The sequence below is a fragment of the Octodon degus genome, unplaced genomic scaffold, assembly GCF_000260255.1.
Source record: "Octodon degus isolate 3935 unplaced genomic scaffold, OctDeg1.0 scaffold00074, whole genome shotgun sequence".
Classification (NCBI taxonomy): domain Eukaryota; kingdom Metazoa; phylum Chordata; class Mammalia; order Rodentia; family Octodontidae; genus Octodon; species Octodon degus.
In genome coordinates this window covers 5,342,458-5,363,327 of record NW_004524650.1, presented here as the reverse complement: position 1 = coordinate 5,363,327, position 20,870 = coordinate 5,342,458, and the positions used below count along the sequence as shown (strand labels likewise).

General features: G+C 38.6%; 1 protein-coding gene across 4 annotated transcripts in view; it reads left to right on the top strand.

Annotated features, from left to right (window-relative positions):
- LOC101582876 (transmembrane protein 56) overlaps nucleotides 1-20,870 on the top strand; it is a 109,490-nt gene that overhangs the window by 68,962 nt on the left and 19,658 nt on the right. For 2 of the 4 annotated variants that reach the window (XR_002822013.1, XR_002822012.1), the window contains exons 7-8: nucleotides 3,418-3,738; nucleotides 4,402-4,477. Coding sequence is in view for 2 of the 4 variants with exons in the window: in XM_023720253.1 (XP_023576021.1) it covers nucleotides 3,418-3,736 (319 nt within the window). In the remaining 2 variants the exon portion in view is untranslated. Of the gene's footprint in view, nucleotides 1-3,417; nucleotides 4,382-4,401; nucleotides 4,478-20,870 lie in introns of those variants that run through there. The other 2 variants (XM_023720253.1, XM_004635699.2) reach the window with 1 other exon arrangement.

Below are 20,870 nucleotides of genomic sequence, written 5' to 3'. Positions count from 1 at the left end.
ATATATGATTCTGTCCTGTCTGCATTCCCCATCCTTTTGGAATATAAGTTTTCAAAGTGTAGCTATAGGTGACCTTTTGAATTTCTGTAAGGTCCGTTGTGAATTCACCCTTTTCATTCCTAATGTGTGGCTTTGAGTCTCTTTCTTTCTTTCTTTCTTTCTTTCTTTCTTTCTTTCTTTCTTTCTTTTTATAAGGTTGGATAAGGGTTTGTTGATTTTATTTATCTTTTTAAGAATTAGCTCTTCAATTCATTGATTCTTTGTATTGTTATTTTAGTCTCCAGTGCATTAATTTCTGCTCTGATATTTATAATTTTCTCCACTGCACAAGTTTTGGCTTAGCATGCTCTTGTTCTAGAAGTTTGAGAGTCACCGTGTGTTGTTTATCTGCTCTTGCTCTGTTTTCCTGAGGTGGGAATGCACTGCTATGAATTTCCCTGTTAGGACTGCTTTTGTTGTGTCCATAAGATCCAGATTGTCATTATCATTTAACTGTAGAAAATGCCTAATTTCTTATTTAATTTCATCTGTGATCCATTGGTTGTTCAGGAGGGTGCTATTTAATTATTATGCGTTTCTGAAGTTCTTGTGGTTTCCTTTGCCATTGATGACACCAAGGTCTGCTGCCAGTGGAAGTAGTAGCTAGGCCCCCATGACAGTGGCAGCCTCTTGAGGGCTGAATGGCTGAGCATGATGAATCCTGGGGAACCAGTATTCTAGGAGGCCCTTCTTGGGCAGGGGTCCCTGGAACTCTCTCCTAAAAAGAAAAGTTGACACTTGCATCCTTAAGCCTGCATCCTTAAGCCTGCAATGGGTAGAGTCTTGATGTTCCTTGAGAAGCCATCAAGGTGTCTTTTTTTTCTTTTGGCCTTGTCACAGTATGTGTTTTCTTTTTAATGTTGCTAATCTCTTTAGAAACCAGAGCTCGTTTGGCACCAAATACCCATGCTTCTTTCTAGGTCAAAATTTATGTTTTGCAGGTTTTTTTGTGATCTGTTCTTTGCCCAGAAATCTGGTTAAAAGCCAGCAGTACCCATGCCACAGCTTGAATGTTAGGCAGTTTTGAAATTTCCTCTACAAAAAGATTAATTACTACACTTAATGTCAGTTGCTTTCAAAGTCTCAGAACATGGGAAAAATCTAGACAAATTTTCTGCCAGAGATGAACACACATGGCCTGCAGTGCAACTGCCGGTGGAGTCCTGTTCTGCTGGACACTTCCTGGTTTTCCTATGAGCACTCTGCTCTTCTGAGCTCTCCCATGAGTCACACATCTGACACTTTCCTATGCCATGTGTTTAAGCCTTTACAGCACCTCCCAAAGTAGTTCCAGAGCCTTCTGAGTCTCATGCATAGGCCTAGTCACAACAGGGTCCCCACACTTGTCACCAGTGCTCTGTATTTTTCAGCTTTCTCATCACTGAAATGTAATTCTTAACACCTACAACTTAGAGAAGGAGAGGTTTAATTTGTTCATAGTTTCATGCCATAATCAGCTTGTGGCAGAACAGCATGGTGGGAAGATGCTGCTTAATTCATGGCAGCAGGAAAGTGTGCCAGGAAGGAAAGGCAAGGGAGTTGATTCCTCCATCGCCCACCCAGATATACTCAGGAGAGTGTGCCAACCTTTTCTTAATCTAGTGAAGTTGCCCTGTCAGGATTAATGGTTGTGGCAAGCTACTTTTTGTTTTGGAACCGAGAATCAAGCTCAGGACCTCATGCTTGCCAGGCAAGTGCTGTGTGACTGAGCTATAACCCTGGCTCTGCAGCAAGTTACTTAATATCCCTGGACCACAGTTTTGTTCTATATATGAAGACTACTTGATATTATCTCTTTATATTATAGGCCAGTTTTTTTTTTTTTTTTTTTCTCTCCAGTGGGACGTCAAATTTAAAATGCCTAAAGCAGTGGGACAGGTTACTCTCTGCATTCTCTTGATCAGTGTGTGGCCTGTCTGTTCACTTAATTACTCCTGCTTGACATGTGGGATTCTGCTGCCAATTTCTTCCTCGCCTACATTTCATCCATCACCAGGTCCTGCCATATAACTTTCTAAGTATTTCCCTTATTCTTTACCCCTCTCTTCCACCTCTGCTGTTGGTGCCCTACTTCATCACTTCTTGCTTGGGCTGCCTTACCGCCTATACTTGTACTGTACACATATAGGTTAAGTGTCCCTTATCTACGATGCTTGGGACCAGAGGGGTCTCAGATGTCATATTTTCTAGGAGTCTAGAATATTTGTACATGCATACTGAGATCTTGGGGAGGATATCCAAGTATAAATGTTCACTTATGTTTTATATACATTATATACAAAGAATGTAAAGGTGAATTTAGCCAATATTGTAGTGTGCCAGTATTTTAACTCATATGCTTGTTTTCCATCTGCACATCCTTTTTAATGAGATGTTTAAGATATTTTGTTCTTATTTTAATTGAGTTTTTTCTGCATTGTTTGGTTTAAAAAATTCTCTGTACATTTTGGTATACTTCATATGTGTACATTATAAACCTTTTCTTCCAGTGCATGATTATCTTTCATTCTGTTAAAAGTGTGTTTCGCAGAGGAAGTTTTTAACTTTAGTGAAGTTTAACTTATCATTCTACGTTCCATGATTCATACTTTTGGCGCCATATTAAAAAAAATCACCAAACCTGAGCTTATACAGATATTTTTCCTCTTTTTCTGGAAGTTTTAGTGTGTTTTATATGGGTACCTTTAATCTATTTTGAATTAATTTCTGTGTGTGGCATTAGGGCTGTTTAATCTTAGGTATTAGGTTTATTTTTCTGCATATAGATGTAATGCTTTACAGTTTATAAAAATGATTTTCTATTGAATTATCTTTAAGCTATGGCAAAATCGGTTGAATATATTTGCATGAGTCTTTTTCTGAGCTTTCTGTTCATTGACTTTTTTTATGTAGTTAGTACAGGGTCGACAGGGTACGGGGTCTACAGGGTCTCACTATACAGATTGGACTCATAGTGATTCTCCTGCTTTCAGCCTCCTAAAGAGCTGGGATTACAGGCGCATGTCACCATGCCCAGTCTCAGTCACTGTCTCAGCGCGCCCCAGTAGTGGGGCTAGCGCACCGGGGATGGAACGCTGGCTGCTGCGCTCTGCCTAAGCAGGCACGTTAGTCCACTGAGCTATTTGACTGGCCCTGATTTTTCTATGTTTTCTCCAATACTATACAATCTTGATTGCTGTAGCTTCATGGTAAGTTTTTGGAGTGGGTAGTGAGCAATAACTCACTTCTTTTGGTATTGGGTTCGTTACTTTAGGCCCTTTGCTTTTCCATATAAATCATAAGGATGTATTGCCTGACTTGTAAATAAATTAAAAAATAAAAATGGGATGGTTAATTTGCAGTGTTATAAATGTGATGTTTCTTTAATTCTCTTCTCAGGTGGTTCTTCGAAGCTCTGAAGTATCCTAAGTTTTCGAAAGCTAATGTCATCAATGGAATTCTTATGACAGTGGTGTTCTTCATTGTGCGGATTGCTGTAATACCTCCTTTCTATAGCTTCTTGTATTCTGTCTATGGAACAGAACCCTACATCAGGATGGGAGCTGTAATCCAATATTCGTGGCTCTCTACTTGTGTTGTTTTGGATGTGATGAATGTCATGTGGATGATCAAAATCTATAAAGGGTGCGTCAAAGTCATCTCTCTCATCAGACAAGAGAAAGCCAATAATAGTCTTCAGAATGGAAAACTTGATTAAAGGTGAGGTTTGTCAAGCACTTTTGTTTAGATAAGCAATCTTCATTACTACCCAGCATTGTATCTACTATAGAACAAATTGGCATGTTCTTGTGCTTCCTTATGAATTATCATTGTTATTCACAGTTTCCGTGTCATATTTTCTTCTTTTTAGAAGAAACCAAATTTAGTCTTCATTCCAAGATTTTCTTTTTTCTTCTGCATTATAAGCATGGATACAGTCTTAAAGTTTTAAGTGAAAATTATAGATATTAGTGGTGAATCTTTTTGGAAATCTTGTAGCCTGCTTTAGTATTTTTCTCTGTGGAAAGATGACTGTGATAATTTGGTGCCCTTGGAGCACTACCACCTTTGGTGAAAAGACAAGAACTGCTTTCAAACCTGTAAATAACACTCGACATTCTTTTGCGTTGTACTCTTTTCTTATGTCAGCACTTATATGGGATTTTATTTCCAAATTGTTGACATGATCTTTCCCCCAGATTATTAAAAATGACATTTTCTATTTTAGATATGCAATCATCTATTAGGATGAAGTATGTTACTCATCTGAAGATTTTTCATTAGCTTGGTCATGGAATATACTTCCTGCATTTTAAGATAATTTTTAGATGTCACTTATTTCTATTTTAGCATTTTATCAATTCATTTCTTTTTATTTTATAGTAAGGCTTAAGGCAGATACTATGGACCTCCTTTAAGAATGAGATTCTTCTAAGAGTAAACATTGATAAATGCCTGGGTGAGTGATAGTGAACCTGTAAGAGCTTTTTGTGGTACAGACAACACTGTGGCCTGCGTGCCGTAGGTTCACCACCGGTGGGCTAGGCTAATACTGTACAAGTCATTAGGGAAGAAAACGTTTGGACACTGTTGTCTGGTTTCATTTTTTTTTAAAAAAAGGTATTTTTCCGTTTGCAAAATCTCCCAAGTTCAGAACCTGATATCATGAGTATAGTCTTATGAAACATGTTTTTGTCATGCTCCTGAAAAGGGCCTCTTGATGAGACCAAAATGACAGAATAATCAGTGTTCCTGTTTTCTCAGTTGACAGTCACCCTTGCTCACTCAGCACTTTGAGTGCACTGAGCTTTTGTCTTTCTTAGCAGAGCAGGAAAGAATAAGGTATTTTAATCCAAGTATTATGGTTATCAAAATTATTGTCTTACATGAAAATAAACAAGTGTGTGTGTGTGTGTGTGTGTGTGTGTGTGCACGCGCACGCATGGGTATGTGTGTTTTGGATTTTGCAATCCTAATATAGAATTATTTATCTTTTGTTGCCTTTATTTATTTTTCTCAAATACTTGACTTTAATGATTGTTCTTAACCTAGGGAAAAAATTTAATTCAACTAGCTGTAAATACTTGAACTTAATTGAACCCCACTCAAAAGATTTAATTCATTCAATTTCCCAGTTTGAAGGAAAATGTTCATTCATTTTCATTGTTTGTCTTATGATGATGAGAGGAGGCTAGTTGAATGTAATCAAGATTTTTAATTTAATTTGACTTGTTGTCCAATGTGGACAGAGCCTGATAAGTTCTAGAACATTTAAAGATAGAAACTGAAATCTTAGTCTAAATGATAAAATGAGGTTGATTTGCTTCTAAAAGGTACACTTATTTTTGACAAAGTAATGTGAAATATAGGTATTTGTTTTTAAAGCAGCTAATAGTAACATTGATAATGGCTCATTAAATTTATTGATGTCTACATCATAGTCATTTAATATGTATTGGCCTAGGAAATAAAGTGATTTTATCTTGTTCTGCTCCTTTGCAAGAAAAGTGGCTTTTTAAAAAAGAAAAACATTTATATTATAAAACTATTTTGGAAATTCATTCCTTTACAAAAATAAACCTTGAAATAAACATTTTTGACTCTTTGGATATTTCTATAATTCTGAACGCAGATTTTAAACCCACCGATAATACAATATAAAGCTGTGTTAGTGAGTTTCCATGTAGTAGTTTCAATAGTTGTTTCACGTTGAAACTTCATTTTTACTTTCATTCGTGTTACCTTTTACTGATGGTAGAGATGCTCACTATTACTATATTTTAAAAAGCAAAGTTTTAAACAAAGGCTATGACTTCCTTAGTCTTCGGGCCCTGCCTTATGCTGGCTGCGTGACAGTTAACCCAGCATCCAAATTCAATGTAAAAAAGTAGGTTATATATGTTTCTTTATTCAACAGAAATCAAATGGAAATGCCACAATAACCTACCATGCTACTTTGAGTCAGATCTCTACAGAGCTGTACTTTGCTGTTCTGTGATTGTATCCAGCTACCTAAAATACAAATAAAGGCAGACCATATCACTTATTAAGCAATGAATTTTTCATTTATTAAATGACAGACTTTTGCTAGACATTTTAAATGTTAAATATTTTGGCTACATGGATTAACATAAATGATTATGAGGTATTATGATATTTGACAACACTAATAAATTATTTGTAGAAAATAAAAGTAAATTGGTATACATTTTTAATTCTATTTTTCTAGAAAAAGATTAGTGACAACCCGAATGTGTAGTATTCTAGAAAATAAGTCATTGTGAAACTTAAAAATCAGTGGAAACCAACTTGTAGCGTGCAAATTCATACATCCTTCATTAAATATTTTGTGAGAATTTAAAATTAGGAGCCTGAATTTGTAAAGCCTACATTCTTATATCTAAATTTTAAGAATTCTTTGCATTTATTTACACCTCCAAATGGAGTTTTATGAGTGCAAATTGACTCAGTCTTCAAGTGCCCCTTACTATGTGAACAATTTTTTATTTCAACTATTTTACTTCATAGACCCGTACCATGTTATGAGAAATGAGTTATGTCATTATCATTGACTTTCTGGTATATTTCAGATGACCCAGGACTGTCTTAAAACTTGTAATAAATGCCTAGTTTGTAGGCATCTGAATCAGATTCTTTTCCAAATCTTAGTAGCTGACTCAAGTCAAAGTTTACTCGTGTCGGTTTTAAAATTGTATACTCTCTCGGAGACACGCTGGGCACCTGGGGAGGTGCGCTCCACGTAGGAAGGGCCAACTTTCCTGTCAGGGCGCCATTTACTATCATGCACATGGCAACCTTCTCATGGAGACAAGGGAAATGTGACAGTCGTGTGTGTGTTTCTGCTACTTCATTTTTAAGGGAAACAAACGTGTTCCAAAAGGCCCTAGTAAACATCTGAATGAATTTTGATTTTTTGTGTTGTACTTACTCCAAATATGTAAATATGCTTCTGAGTTGAGTTGAAGTACTCCTAGCCAGTTGTGAATGAATTTGAAAAATTCACGTTTGGTGATGTTGTCAGTTCTATTTCATAGCCGCTTAAGTACTTGTGTGTTTTGGTTCCATAAGAAGCTACCATATCACTTTCTCAGAAGAGTGGCGCAGGGTTTGCAACAGGTAGGAGCCAGGTTCTCACTCGCCTCCCCAGGCGTACTCTCGGAGGTGCTCACCTCCCGGCCTTAACCACGGCTGGCTTCCACTACAAATGCTGAAAGAGAATTTTGATACAACGCACATGTGATGTTTGTAGCAAAAAACAGCCTTTAGGGTCTAGAGCAGACACCAAGACTGCTTTTCCCTTAAAAGATGAAAAACCTCAATCTCCAAGTTTTCTAAATCTTTTTAGTCCTTCTATTTGTTCTGGCTGACACACCAGACTTCCTTGGTGCCTCCCTGCAATAGGCCAACACCTTTCTGTGTCAACTCCAGAGATCTTCCGTACATCTGTAACATTCTTGGTCTTGTACCAAGGTTAAAAGTTTACAAATTGGTTCTCCTTGAAAAAAAGCATTGTTGTAAATTTAATAAAACACAATTCAGGAGGCTACAGGAAGCTATTCAATATGTACTAATAACTGTTTACAACACAAAGCAAAGCTAATTATGATTTTATTTAGAAACATCTGTAATCACTCTTTTTTTTAAAGCTGGGTTAGCAATGAATTTTAGAAAGTATTTAAGCTAGGGGTTCATTGTAAGCCAGGGGAGCAGAGGGGGCTGAGCTGTTAGGAGGTGGGATCGGGGTGGGGGTCTGTCTTCGGCAGAGTTATTTTATTTAGAACACTGTTCTGCAACAGAGAAAACTTTGTTCTGGTAATATTTCTTTAAAAACAAGCTTACTAGCTAAAAGATTACCTGGGGTTTCCAGGAGTTCAGCACCCAATGACTTGAGCCCTACTGTCTTTTCACCCAGAACTCAGACAGCCTCTCTGATAATATCATACCTTAATTGGAAAATACTTTGCATCCCAGGACAGACTGGTAGGCAGCTCCTAAAGATTGATTTATTTGCATTGAAAATGTTTACACCACTCTGAGCTGCAGAATTTTGAAATCAGACCCTACATACAAGACCAAAAATAATGAGAAGCATTTCTAAATCTTAAAGATATATAGGTAAAATACCTCTGGCTGAAAAACTTGTTAAACATCACCTATATTTTTTCTTTATTTTTCTGTATTTCTGTAGTGGAATGTGCAGCAGTTACTTGCTACTGTTTGGTTAATGAAACCTAAAAATATATTTGTGAATAAAATGTGGCGTGTAGTTTTGTTTCCTGCTTGTTTTGTTTCTGGTATGACTATGTTTTTTTACTTAATGGGCTTCTGTGTGGTAATACTTATAGCTAGAATAAGTTAGGAATTGTTTTTGCTAATTGTTAGAAGTTGTAATAATAATGCCATTTAGACTCTATTGGAAAATCTACTTGAAAACTGTAGTACTTGCAATAGCTATAGTGAATATATATTATATATAGTTTTTTGAGACTATATAATACATAATATTTAATTGTTAAAGTTTTTGGAAGTCTCTCAAAATACACTTAACGTTTTGAGAATAACTTTATAATTTCCCTAAGGCTGAAGAACTTTGTTTTATTTATAAAACATAAAACTAGATAATTTATAAATCAGTGTTAATAAGACTTATCAGTAATTAGAATACAATTTAGTATCCTTTATTTTGGTTTCCAGTTGTGATTTATCTGGATTGATAATAAATGGCTTTGGTATTTTTGTTAAAAATTTCAAAATGTTTGTACACTTTATTTGTATGTGTGCCACTTTAAAGTATATGCAAGTTCTAAGCAATAATCTGCATGCTGTACAAGTCCAACATACTTTATCATGACCGTTTTATTTATAATTGATTTTAAGAATGAAAAAATATTATATAACCTCCTCTCCACCATGAACAATTTGGAATTTTCTTGTGCTAGAACACTACTATAATGTAGTGCAAAGGTTTGTATTTTATGAAAAAAAATAAAATCACAATTCAGTGCAAAAGTTTGTCTGCAAGGTGTGTACTTCAGTAATAATTTGTTAGTGTGTTGATGAGATTACTTTCTTCACTTCGCCTCTTCCAGCACCTGACTCCTGACGGCGTGTTTTTATTCCTCAGGCTGTTCGTAGGCTTTGGTGCATCCTCCCCTCCTCTCTCACAGGTCCTGGCCCCTTAGCAAACATGTTAGTCACCCTCGTTCATGGAAACAATGGTGCTGTCTGATCGGTAGGCTGTTGTAGATTAAGTAAAACTTTGGCAGTTAGGTTCTTCAACTCCTTCCCCTCTCCCTTAGGCCTCTCATATAGTCTCAGTGTTTCTTTTGCCAAGTGTCTTGGCTGGAATTCCTACCTCCTCAGGTGACCCGGGGCCCTCATCTTGCGTCTCAGTCTGAGAATCCCCGTTAGGTCGAGGGAGCAGAGTGCTGATTGAACAGGATACTGTGGTGGTTTGGCCTTTGGAGAGTGCTGTGAATCATGCTTCAGAACAGACCCCAAAAGTGCCAAGACTGGCAAAGGAAGAGCTGAATTTCCAAATGAAAATAGAAGCCACAGCTGTCAGAGGAGTTGCCCCCAGGTAGTATTATAATGACTCAGAACCATTCCTGAGTGAGTGGAAATGGGAGGTTCCCCCCATAGCTCAGCGTGGCTCAAAATATAATCCATCCTTCATTCTCCCATTCTCTATTCCTTGCCAGAGTCTACTTACTGCTTTACTTTAGCTGGTTTTTTGGTTTTTTTTTCTCCAGATGCCTTCAGGGCAGGTTTGGCTGGCTTGAGTTTTGGGGATCGAACCACAGCAACCTGTGCCTGACTGCTTTGTTGAAGCAGCCACTTAAAGAACTGAGCTAAGGGGCAGGCCCCCATTCACTGTTTATTAATGCTCCTTAAGCATGCACAAAATGTCATTTGGCAACTGCATAACTTTTTTCGTGCTAGTTACAGAATCTGACACATGTTCCTGGATCCCCAAAGCAGGACTCTTCATCCGAGGACTGTGCCCACCTTTCTCTCTGCCTGAGTGGCTGTGCCCTTTGGCATTTATGGCACAGTGATTTTACATCTTCCCTGCCATTGCAAAATAGACCCCTTCTTTTTCATCTACCTCCAGGGCCATGACTGATCTGGTTTTGTCATTTTACCAGAAGAAATTACCTGAGTAGAATTTTCAAAAACGTAACAGAGATGATGAGCTACATTTCTATCAAGGCCAAAGATCAAAGATAAGTGAGAATTTCAAGAAAAGAACCAAAGGCAGAAAGAAAAGTGTTCAGAGAATAAGAAAATGCTGTGTATGCATACATTGCATTCTGGTTGACAGGAACTTATCAAAAAAAGTAAAATTTTTACGCATGACATCTTGGCATAAGTTTTACGACTTACACTAAAGTGTACACATATTTATTATATATACACACTTCTTTGTATCTATGAGACACACATACACACGGGTGGTATCTGTGTGCACACTTTGCTGTTGGGGAGGAGATGAGGCATGTAGTTTTGTAGTCATTTGTTGTCAGTACAGATTTCACCAGACATTCACCCTTGACCAGGGATGGAGTGCCTCTGAGCAGAGATAGAAATGAGGGCAGCACTGCGCAGCTGGGTTCCAGGTTGGCATCTGAGCTGTGGAAGAGTTCCAACTTCATCATTTGTGGCTACCAAAACCCAATTAAGCTTCCTGGAAATATTTGTGTTGCCAGGCAGTGTCATTGTGAGAAGATGAAATGATATAAACGTTCAGTTTTTAGCAGTATGCTGTGTTTTGAACAGAACGTTTATATGAACGGATGAGGTAGGTACTAGCAAGAAGACTTGGAATGTAAATTGGAAAGGGTTCTTAAAAGCCTATGGTGGTCACGAAGCAGTATCTCTGAGTCAGTGTTGTTGCCTGTTATGTTAGAAGTAGTTCTGACATCTTTTCCAGTTCTCCCATCCTATTTGCAAGAGCTTTGATTTAAAGCAAGACAATGAAAAAGGAACAAATACAGCTTTGAGGGATATTCTCAGTGTCAGTTTGGCTGAATGTCAGTACATATGCAGGTTAACTGTCGGTAAAAATGGCTAACTGCAAAGTGGTTAAGCCTAATGATTGGCTTGAGAAAAGAAAGAAAAGGACCAGATCTGATAAGTATTGAGGGGGGAAGTAGAGGGGAGGGAGAGAGGAGAGAGACAGAGAGAGAGACAGACGGACAGATAGAGGGACACAGAAAGGAGGAATGAATGGGAACCAAAGGGTATGGAAAAACATAGCTACATAGTTTATGGAACTGAAGAAAAACAGATGCCACTGGATTGTGATGGCAGAGGAAGAGAAGCCACAGAAGCTCATACAGCTGTGAAATGGCCTTGTGGATAAGATGCAAGAATGAATGAAGAAGGGGAAAGACTAGTACTTTGAAGGACAAAGTGGAGTTTGGGACAGACCAAACAGGATGTGAAGGCTAGGAAGCCTTTGATCTGAAAGAAAAGTACTCTTGAAGGGCTACTCTGTTGTAGTCTTGATCACTTCTGATTCCTTCCTAACTTTGTCCTCTGGCACCTGTGTATCCCATGTTCCCTATGACATGGGGCCATCATGTCCTCACAGCCCTCCGACTCTGTCCCCATGACTCATGTGCCCTATGATGTCAGCCCAGCCCATCAAGGTAAAGAGCTTCAGAAGAGTTGACAGTTGATGGGCAGAGGCCAAGTAGAGTGGAGTGACAAAGCTCATTAAATTGACATTTATGTAGTGCCTGATAGATTACCAAGTGAGTCCCTGGAACATCCAAGATAAATAATCTTATCTTGATGGACAGCCGGGCTTATAGAACTCCCTTTTCTGAGTAAGCTATGACCACAGTTGATTTTTTAATAAAATTCCTCTAATCCTAGAGACCAAAGGCTGAGAGGTTACTTGGTGGGCTTTGTTGAGTCAAGCCAGGAAGAAGGGGGTTGTGGGAATGATTGGCCATGCTTAGTGTCTGTGACTTGGTTGGGTGGCACACTTATTGCTGAAATTTATTGGTCTTTATCTGACTGGAGATGAAATTATCTATGGTAGACTTCTCTAGAATTTTACAAGCAGTGAGTAGATTCACTAAGACACACTGTCGTGGCAGGTGACATGTATTCTCTTTCAGCTTAGGGATCAAACACATGAGTTTGTGCCTACTCCAACCTCTACTGGGGCTCAGCTTCCTCAGGGCTTGGGCCCCGACTTGATATTTGGAACAACATGGTATGAGGACTTTTCATCTGGGAGTGAAGAGACTTGTATTCCAGTTCTGGCCCTACTCTGTACTGTAATCATTTAAGACAAGTGCCTTCAATTTGTTGCCATTTGACTTCTCATTTTTAAAGTGAGAAGTTGGATAGGGTGAGTTGAGAGTTCTTTTTATTTCAAATTCCATCATTCAATGATTATGGTAGTTAGAATTAAGGTTAGGATATATCCTGATATACCATACTCTGAGCATAATTCCCACCATACAGCCCCTCCAGGATATGGATTTCAGTTATGTTTTTTTCTAATAGCTTAAATTCTAGCTTTGCCTCTGATTGCCCTTGAGAGAGGCCGCTTGTTTGGGATTCCATCTGCTTCACTTACAGGAGGAGATGGTATCTTTTGTTATTGATGAACACAGCCAAAAAGGCTGAATGTAATATTTGCTGAGTGCTTCTCAACATTCCTGGGGGGAGAGATAAAGTTTTAATGATGTGCTTTCCCACTCTATTTGCAGCCAAGTTGGTTTTTAAAATATTCTTCTAAGTATTAACCTTTGGAAGATGTAAACATCTTCATCATGCTATCCAAATATGAAAGTCATCTTCTTTGTTTTCTACAATAAAAACATTCATCAAAATGGAATTTAAAAATAAAAATATAAATATTCTTGTGCTATCTGAGTTCCCCATTATCTTGAGCAAATAGTCCATCATGAATGTGTCAGTTGCCTTGGTTGGCCCTTGTGGGAAGCACTTTTTATAAAATTCCTGTAATCCTAGAGACCATAATCAAAGGCTGAGAGGTTACTTGGTGGGCTTTGTTGTGAGTCAAGCCAGGAAGAAGTGGGTTGTGGGAACGATTGGCCACGCTTAGTGTCTGTGACTTGGTTGGGTGGCACACTCACGCCTGAAATTTATTGGTCTATCTGACTGGAGATGAAATTATCTGTAGTAGACTGTCTCTAGAATTTTACAAGCAGTAAGTAGATTCACTAAGACACACTGTTATGGGGGATGACATAAGAAGCAAACCTATACTGTTCTGGGGAATATGGAGAATAAAGAGCAAAAATAAGAACTAATTACAATTTATGTTCTAAAGATAGCTTGGTGGTCTAGGTGCCTGCCTGGCAAGCACAAGAACTCAGGTTTGATCCCTGGTAATGCATACTGTGCTGGTCCTGTCCCCAAGGGAACTGAGCTTGCCATTGAAACAGGGCATGGTGGTGCACACCTGTAATCCCAGTGCTGGGGAGGCTGAGACAGGAGGATCACTATGAGTCTGGGCTGCATAGCAAGACCCTGTGCCAAACGAACGAATGAATGAGTGAATGATATTTAATAAATTTTAAGGAAGGAAGAAAATTGATGTAGCAGTGTATTAATTATTTTATTTAAAAATGACTAAAAGCTTAGACCTTTTTAAAAAAGACTCAAAATTGTCGATAGAAATCATGAAGCCAGGGCTAAATGCCATTCTCCATGCCTTTTATAACTTTCTGACCATTAATATCAATTCTGAAATATGTATTTTTTTATGCTTAATCCTGGCCACAGAAACTTGTTGAAGAAACATGCAACCTTGTGTGCTGGAATCGCCACAAATCCACAATCTCTGTAATTTACCCGAAGGGCATTAATACTCCATTCTGGGCCTTGTGCCTAGAAGAGGCTATGTCAGCATGTCAGGATCCTTGCTCACAGGAAGCCGGCCATGTGGAAGGGAATGGAGGTTGGAATGAGCAGACTGTTCATCTCCTCTCTCCAAGTCATGTAGTAAAAACCTCATCCCAGCGAGAAGGTATTAGGGGTGGACTTCTTGGCAGCGATTAGTCACAAGGACAGATCCCAAACATGAAAGATGGTGCTTCAGAGAAGGGCCTAGTGCTGTCTGCTGCGGGAAGTCAGCTGCAAGTCACCATGAGGAAGCTGGCCTTTCCCAGGAAAGCGATCTGCTGATGCCTTAGTTTGGGCTTCCCCACTCTCAAGTTATGGTATTTTAATGCAGCCCTAGTGGACTAAGATAGAGATAAGAAGCAAAGGAAAGCATACTGCATGTCAAGTGGTTGGCAGAGCCTGTTATTCAACCTTGATTCGCAAGTCTGGTGTAGCATTTCAAATTGGTAGGTCATTCTGTGACAAAATGCACACAGTGCGCCCTAAGTGTCAGCTTCAAATTCAGGTTCTCAGCAGCGGAGGTGGAAGACTCTGGCTCCATAGATCTTAAGGGAGACAGGCAGTAAACTAGTCTGAAACCTAGAACAGATACAGTAGGTGGCTTCTTATGGGAAGAGGCTCCATGAAAGAACAAGAGCAAAGCGAAGACGGCAATATCTTAGGTGATTTTGAGAAGATGCATTTGCACGAAGCCTCCCGTGTCTGAAGAACACTGCCCATGGATCAGCAAGTGCAAAGCCACTGAGGTGGGGAGACAGCTGCTTTCAGTGGCTCAGAGGCCTGTGGGACTGGAGCATGACTAGTGAGCATGAGGGACAGAAATGTGGTGACGCAGGTAACAGGTGCCAGATCGTGTGGGGCTCTTAGGCCATCGCGTTTGCTTCTTGCCATGCTTTGAATGAATGTTCCGGGTTTTAAACAATCCAGGTAATTCTCAAGCAATAATCTGGGCTTAAATCTAGGATTTAATTTTTACCACAATCCATAGCAAGAAATATGTTTATGTGGTGATTCAGTACATAAACACAAATTAACAAAAATTTCATGAGGCAGTGTTTTTACCAAGAGGGATGAGCTCTGAGATTTTCTAATTTCTTTTATGGTAGAAGGAGAAAAGCTGATTAATTCCAATTTGAATACTTATTGCTGAGACAAAACACCCTGCACCTAAAGTTAAAAGAAGAAAGGTTTATTGAGCTCACAGTTTGTAGATTTCAGTCACAACCGCTGGCTCCAAGCCAGAGTGGCTTAGCAGAGGAGCATAGCAGACAGAACCAATTCATGGCAAGCAGAAGACAGCAAGACAACAGGGTCTTTCTGTCCCCTTTATCTTGTCCAGACCACTTCGGGCAGGTGGCACTCACACCCTTGATCCTAGCACAGCACCTTGAAACAATTCCAGCTCTGGATAGACCTAGCCACCTCTGAAAAAGCGCCACCTATGGTCCCATGAGGCTTCAGGAGACATCTAAGCACAAGCCAAACCAGCGACCCACTAAACTGATTTCATACTTCATCAGTGGGTTGCAGCTCATCGTTTGTAAAATGTTGATTCAGACTAACATGACAGTAGAGATGATGAGAAATAGACTCAGGACACATGTAAGTGGTGGCGTTGGCAGGAGCTGTGGATGGACTTCTTATGGGAAGGTGGGGGGAAAGCCTTACAAATGATTTTGCATAATTTGGGCTCAAACAAGTGGAAAGATTATGCTGCTATGTTCTAAGATGAGGCAAATCACAGGAGTTAAGTTTAACAGGAGTGATGGAAGGAAAAATTTTAAATTTCTCTAAACTTGAAATATTTCTGATTATATATGTTCATTGGCATGCAGATTTGTAATGTTAATTGCTAAATGATAAGCCAAGTATAAAAATATTTTTATGTAGACTCTAAAAAGTAAAATGCTTATAAAGTATTAATTTTTTTCAATAAAATTATGGAAAAAATAAAAATACAAAAAAGTATTAATTTTGTTCTAACTGTAGAAATAAAACCTTAATGTCCATGAAGTTTGCCATACTTAGTTTTTAAATGTTTTCATAATATAACTTTTCTATGTGTAATTTTTTGGTCATTGTCTAAGCTTTTATAAAAGCAACTGATGAGAACTGCTGTTATGTTTGTCATGTCTTAGTCTATTCAGACTGCTGTCATAAGACACATAAGCTCGGCTAGTTTATAAAGAACAGAAATTTCTCACAATTCTGGACATTAAGAAGCCCAAGATTAAGTCCCTGGTCCATTTTGTATTTAGTGAAAGCTTTGAAGTTCCATTTCCTGGTTCTTAGGAGGTGGTTTTGCATTGTCTTCTCAGGTGGCAGAAGCTAATGAGCCTCTTCAGACTCCTTTTATAAGAGCGGTTAAGCCCATTCATTAAGGCTACCTTGTCATCTTCTCCCAGAGGCCTTGCCTTCTAAGGTCTCTGAGGATTAGGACTTCAATATATAAATCAATCCTTAAAACCAATTTCAAAATGATCACTGGGTCTGGAGAGGTTATTTTGATGCTTACTGGATAGCTTTATTTTCTTAGTAACAAAGTAGAAATTCAGTAACAGGCAACCCAGGAAAGTAATCAAGTGTTTCTCAAATATTAATTAAAAAATTCATACACATTGGGGGCCAGGGAGATAGCTCAGTAGAATAAGCGCTTGCCTGGCAAGTGCAATGTCCTGAGTTCAAATCCCAGTACCACAAAAAAAAAAAAAAAAATTCATACACACAATCATATAATTTCTAACCAGTTTTAGATATGTGCTTGTATCTGGAAATGTATACTTAGCAATTCTCCAACATCTATCCTTACCACAACTGAGAATCATAGCTGCATGGATTTTTAAAACTTTTTCAAATATGAAACAGCTAATATTATTGACCAGACTTTCTATGTCCTTTCTTGTCTCCTTTACTCTCCTTACGATACATGATTTAAAAATTCTACACGCTTCTGGGCCAATTTTCTTTCTTTTTAAATCTATCTTTCTTTCTTTTTTCTTTCATCCTTTCCTCTCTCTCTCTCTCTCTCTCTCTCTCTCTCTCTCCTTCCTTCTTTTCTTTCTTTCTTTCTTTCTTTCTTTCTTTCTTTCTTTCTTTCTTCTTTCTTTCTTTCTTTTTGGTGTGTATTTGGCATAGGGTCTTACTATGCAGCTCAGACTTGAAGTGATCCTCCAGTTTCAGCCTCCCCAGCCTCCCTAGCACTGGGATTACAGGCGTGGGCCACCACGCTCAGTTTCAGTGGCCGGCTGGGTGCACCAGGGTGGGGCCAGCGAGGCATGCAATGCTGGGGATCCAGCCCAGGTCCTTGCGCTTGCCAGGCAGGTGCTTAGACTACTGGGCTATTTCTCTGGCCTGTCCTGAACCAGCGGGTCAGTCAACGAAGGTCACCTGGGAGAGGAGTGGGGAATTGAGGCGGGGACAAAGGACAGGAGATGCGAGAATTGGAGACAAGACAGGATTCTGAACAAGTCTGCTTTATTCAGGGGAGGTGCTGGGTATATATAGTGGAGGCATAGGGAAATGATGTAGGCGGGTAAAAAGGCGCGAGTAACTAGGCAACAGGGCTATGACAGGAAGTCCCACCTCCGGGGCATAGCAGGAGACTTATGGGAAATAGGTGGGGTAAGAAAAATTAGGAACTTAGCTCGGCAGAGGTAGGGGAAGAGGAAGTCGCTGATGCACCAAGAGAATTTTATAGGTCAGAGGCACTCAGGTGACCATTAAGGGATATGTGGCATGGAGTCATGATGTGGCAGAGTCACAGGATTTAGAAAGACTCGCAATAGTATTGGAGGCCTGGAGTTATTGTGCCTCCCACACTGGCCCATGACCAACTTTCTGGAGAACCAGCGATTTCTTCAAGCCCAGTTAGTATTTATGCACAGTAAAGCTTATTTTATAGTTTTGGTAAGACTGTTCGATACTGTACAATAGTAATCGGAAAGCCACTAAAATATTTTCTCTTTTTATATATAAAAAGAGAAAATGTTATTTGGCATTGTTATTTGGCATTGAGTGAAAAATGTTCTTCTTGGTGCTTCATAAACAAATATGAAGAGTAATATGATGTTGACCTCAAGCCCTTTATAATCTAGTCTTATTACCAAGCAACTTTTGACAATAAACTTTTTATGTTACATCAGTTTAAAGCTTATATAAAAGTTCTGATGATGGTAGAAAACACCTACATACTCCTAATTCAGTTTTATTAACATCATACCTTAGTATGGTGCAAATTTTATAATTAATTTAAATTATACTAGTTAGAAGATCAGAATTTTTGAATTCTGTAACGATTTCTGCTTAAAGTGACTATTTGGATGTTATGTCTACCAGGCACTTCATTTTTCAGAGGAGGAAACTGAGGCACATAGAGACCTCAGTGTTTTGACTACGACTGAAGCAAAACCCCAGCGGCAGAGAGCTCCCCAAGACTCATCTCCTCATCTTTAATGAGGAGACATGAGGGTGCAGGAAGTTGTGCCCCTCAGTGCAGCCGGCTGACACTCACCTAGTGCCCCTGCGATCCGCAACCAGAGCATGCTGGTAGGAAAACAGCAGCCAACCCGGGCAGTCATGACCTTCCAAGAATTTCCTCTCTAAGAGTTGGCACACAGAGATTACAGTATAAAAGCACATGGAGTTTCTGTTTAACGTTGGTGAGTTGGCAGTGGCAAAGTATACCCAGGGATGGAGGCCAAACATAATTTCTGAGAGGTACTATGACAGGCTGAACAAACAGCTCCCTCCCCCCCAGTAGAGATCCAGTCCTAATATCTGGAATCTGTGAATGTGCTACTTTATATAGAAAGGACACTTTGCAAATATGACTATGGATCTTGATGACTGTGGATGATCCAGGTGGGTCCTCTGGCATCCAGGAGTCCTTATAGAGGAAAGAGGCTAAGGGAGAGTGAGAGGAGAGATGCCCCGTGACATGGCTGGCAGGGTGCTGGGACTGTTGGCTAAGAGCCAGAAGCAGGCCATGCGCACAGCTTCTGAAGGCTAAGGATATACGATTCAGGATTTCTGCTGAAGCGTCCGAAAGCCCTGCTAAAATTGATTTTGGCCCATAAGACTCATTCTCGACTTCTGATCCTCAAAATGATGAGAGATCACATTTATGGCATTTTCAATCATTAAATTCATGCTTATTTCTTTATCAGCAATATAAAACTGGTGAGCTGGATACATAGAAGCTACTTTTTATGAAGATAAGGAAATGATAGATATTTTAAGATTATAGAAGACTGGGCATGATGACACATGCCTGTAATCCCAGCGCTTGGGAACCTGAAAACAGGATGATCACTATGAGTCCCATCTAGCAAGCAAGATCCAGAGTTCAATCCCCAGTACTGAAAAGAAAAGAAAAAAAAAAAAAAAAAAAAAAAAAAAAAAAGATTATAGAAAGTCAGGCTCCAAAATTCTTGTCTTTTCTCACTTCATAGTTTGCATTTTTTAGGTGAAAATGATGAAAAAGCTTATCTGCAAAGCTTTCCTTTGTTTCCTTATTCAAATTGATTACTTTTCATTTGAAACTATATTCATGTGTTTATCTGTATTTATATCTATCTACCAATCAGCATATTTCATAAGAGTCCCTAGCTGGAAAAACTCAAATCATAGATTAGAAAAGTAAATTGAATGCTATACAGTAGCGAGAATGTGGGAACTGCCATTGTGAGCAACAATATGGTAAATCACTTGACCCATGTTATCATTGCAAGAAAGAGGCCAGCTACACGAGTCAACATCGCATGAGTCCATTTACATGAAGTTAAAAAATAGACTAAACTAGCTGATGATGCTAAAAGTCTCCTACACATGGGTATGGGCTGGATAAAGATTGGGAAGAACACATGCTTTTTTGAGACTGGTAATCCTCTATACTAATTTTATGGTTGAATTCATTTTGTGAAAACTTGTAGTATCTATACAAATTTCTGTTTGCTACATATCAATAAAAAGTTTACTTTTAAAAAGACAAACTATATACACATATGTAAGTGTATATTTCTATACATCTAGCTGTAGTCTCAATGGTTATGTAACAGTAGGTTTTTTCTAAAGAACATAAGCTTAGAAGGAAAATGATGAGCAAGAACCTCTACTCTGCCCTTCCTGAATCCCCTGTCTTATAAGAGTCAAAATCCCACCCTGTCTTTAGAATATTAGATGTGCAATCTTGCCCTAACACACAGTGGGAACATTTTTTTTTAACCCCCGGGACTGATGATTTTTAAGATGGCTTTAAAAATGCTTTTGGGCTGGGGATATGACTCAGTGGCATATGTGTGTTCAGAATTATGTCTATTAGGGATAGCCTTCATTTTAAGTAGGTACAGGTGGAAATTCAAGCCCAAACTATCCTAATGGATAATTCACACTAAAAGTTGTGGTGGGATGACTTGTACAAAGCCAAAGAGTTTTTTTATAGGTTGATGAACAGTTCACTAATTAAATAGTCTGTAGACTAAGTGGTTTAAAAAAATTTAAATAATATTTTACCATTTTGATGAAATAGAATTTCCTATAACAAATATATTTTATAAGATAGTTAATTCCCAAATATTTTTTGTTATCTTGGGAGAAAATTCTTGTTCTTTAGCAAACACTAAAGAGAACTTCAACTAAAATTTAAATAATTTATTTATCTTTCCAGGCTAATACTCTTTGTTTATTGTGTTCTTGAGGTCACTGAACTGTGAGTGCTTCCAAAATTCTCTTATCTATGCTGAGAAGGAGAAGAGCCAGCACAGTACTTAACATTCTCAAAGCACCATATCAATGAGATTATTTCTACATGAAGTTCATTATCAAATATCTTTGTGGCCTCTAGCTTTCATTAGCTAGGGGTTAACTAAGGTTGTACAATTTTACAGGATACATATTATTTTATTTCACAATTTTAATGGAGTCCAAATTGTAACATTAAA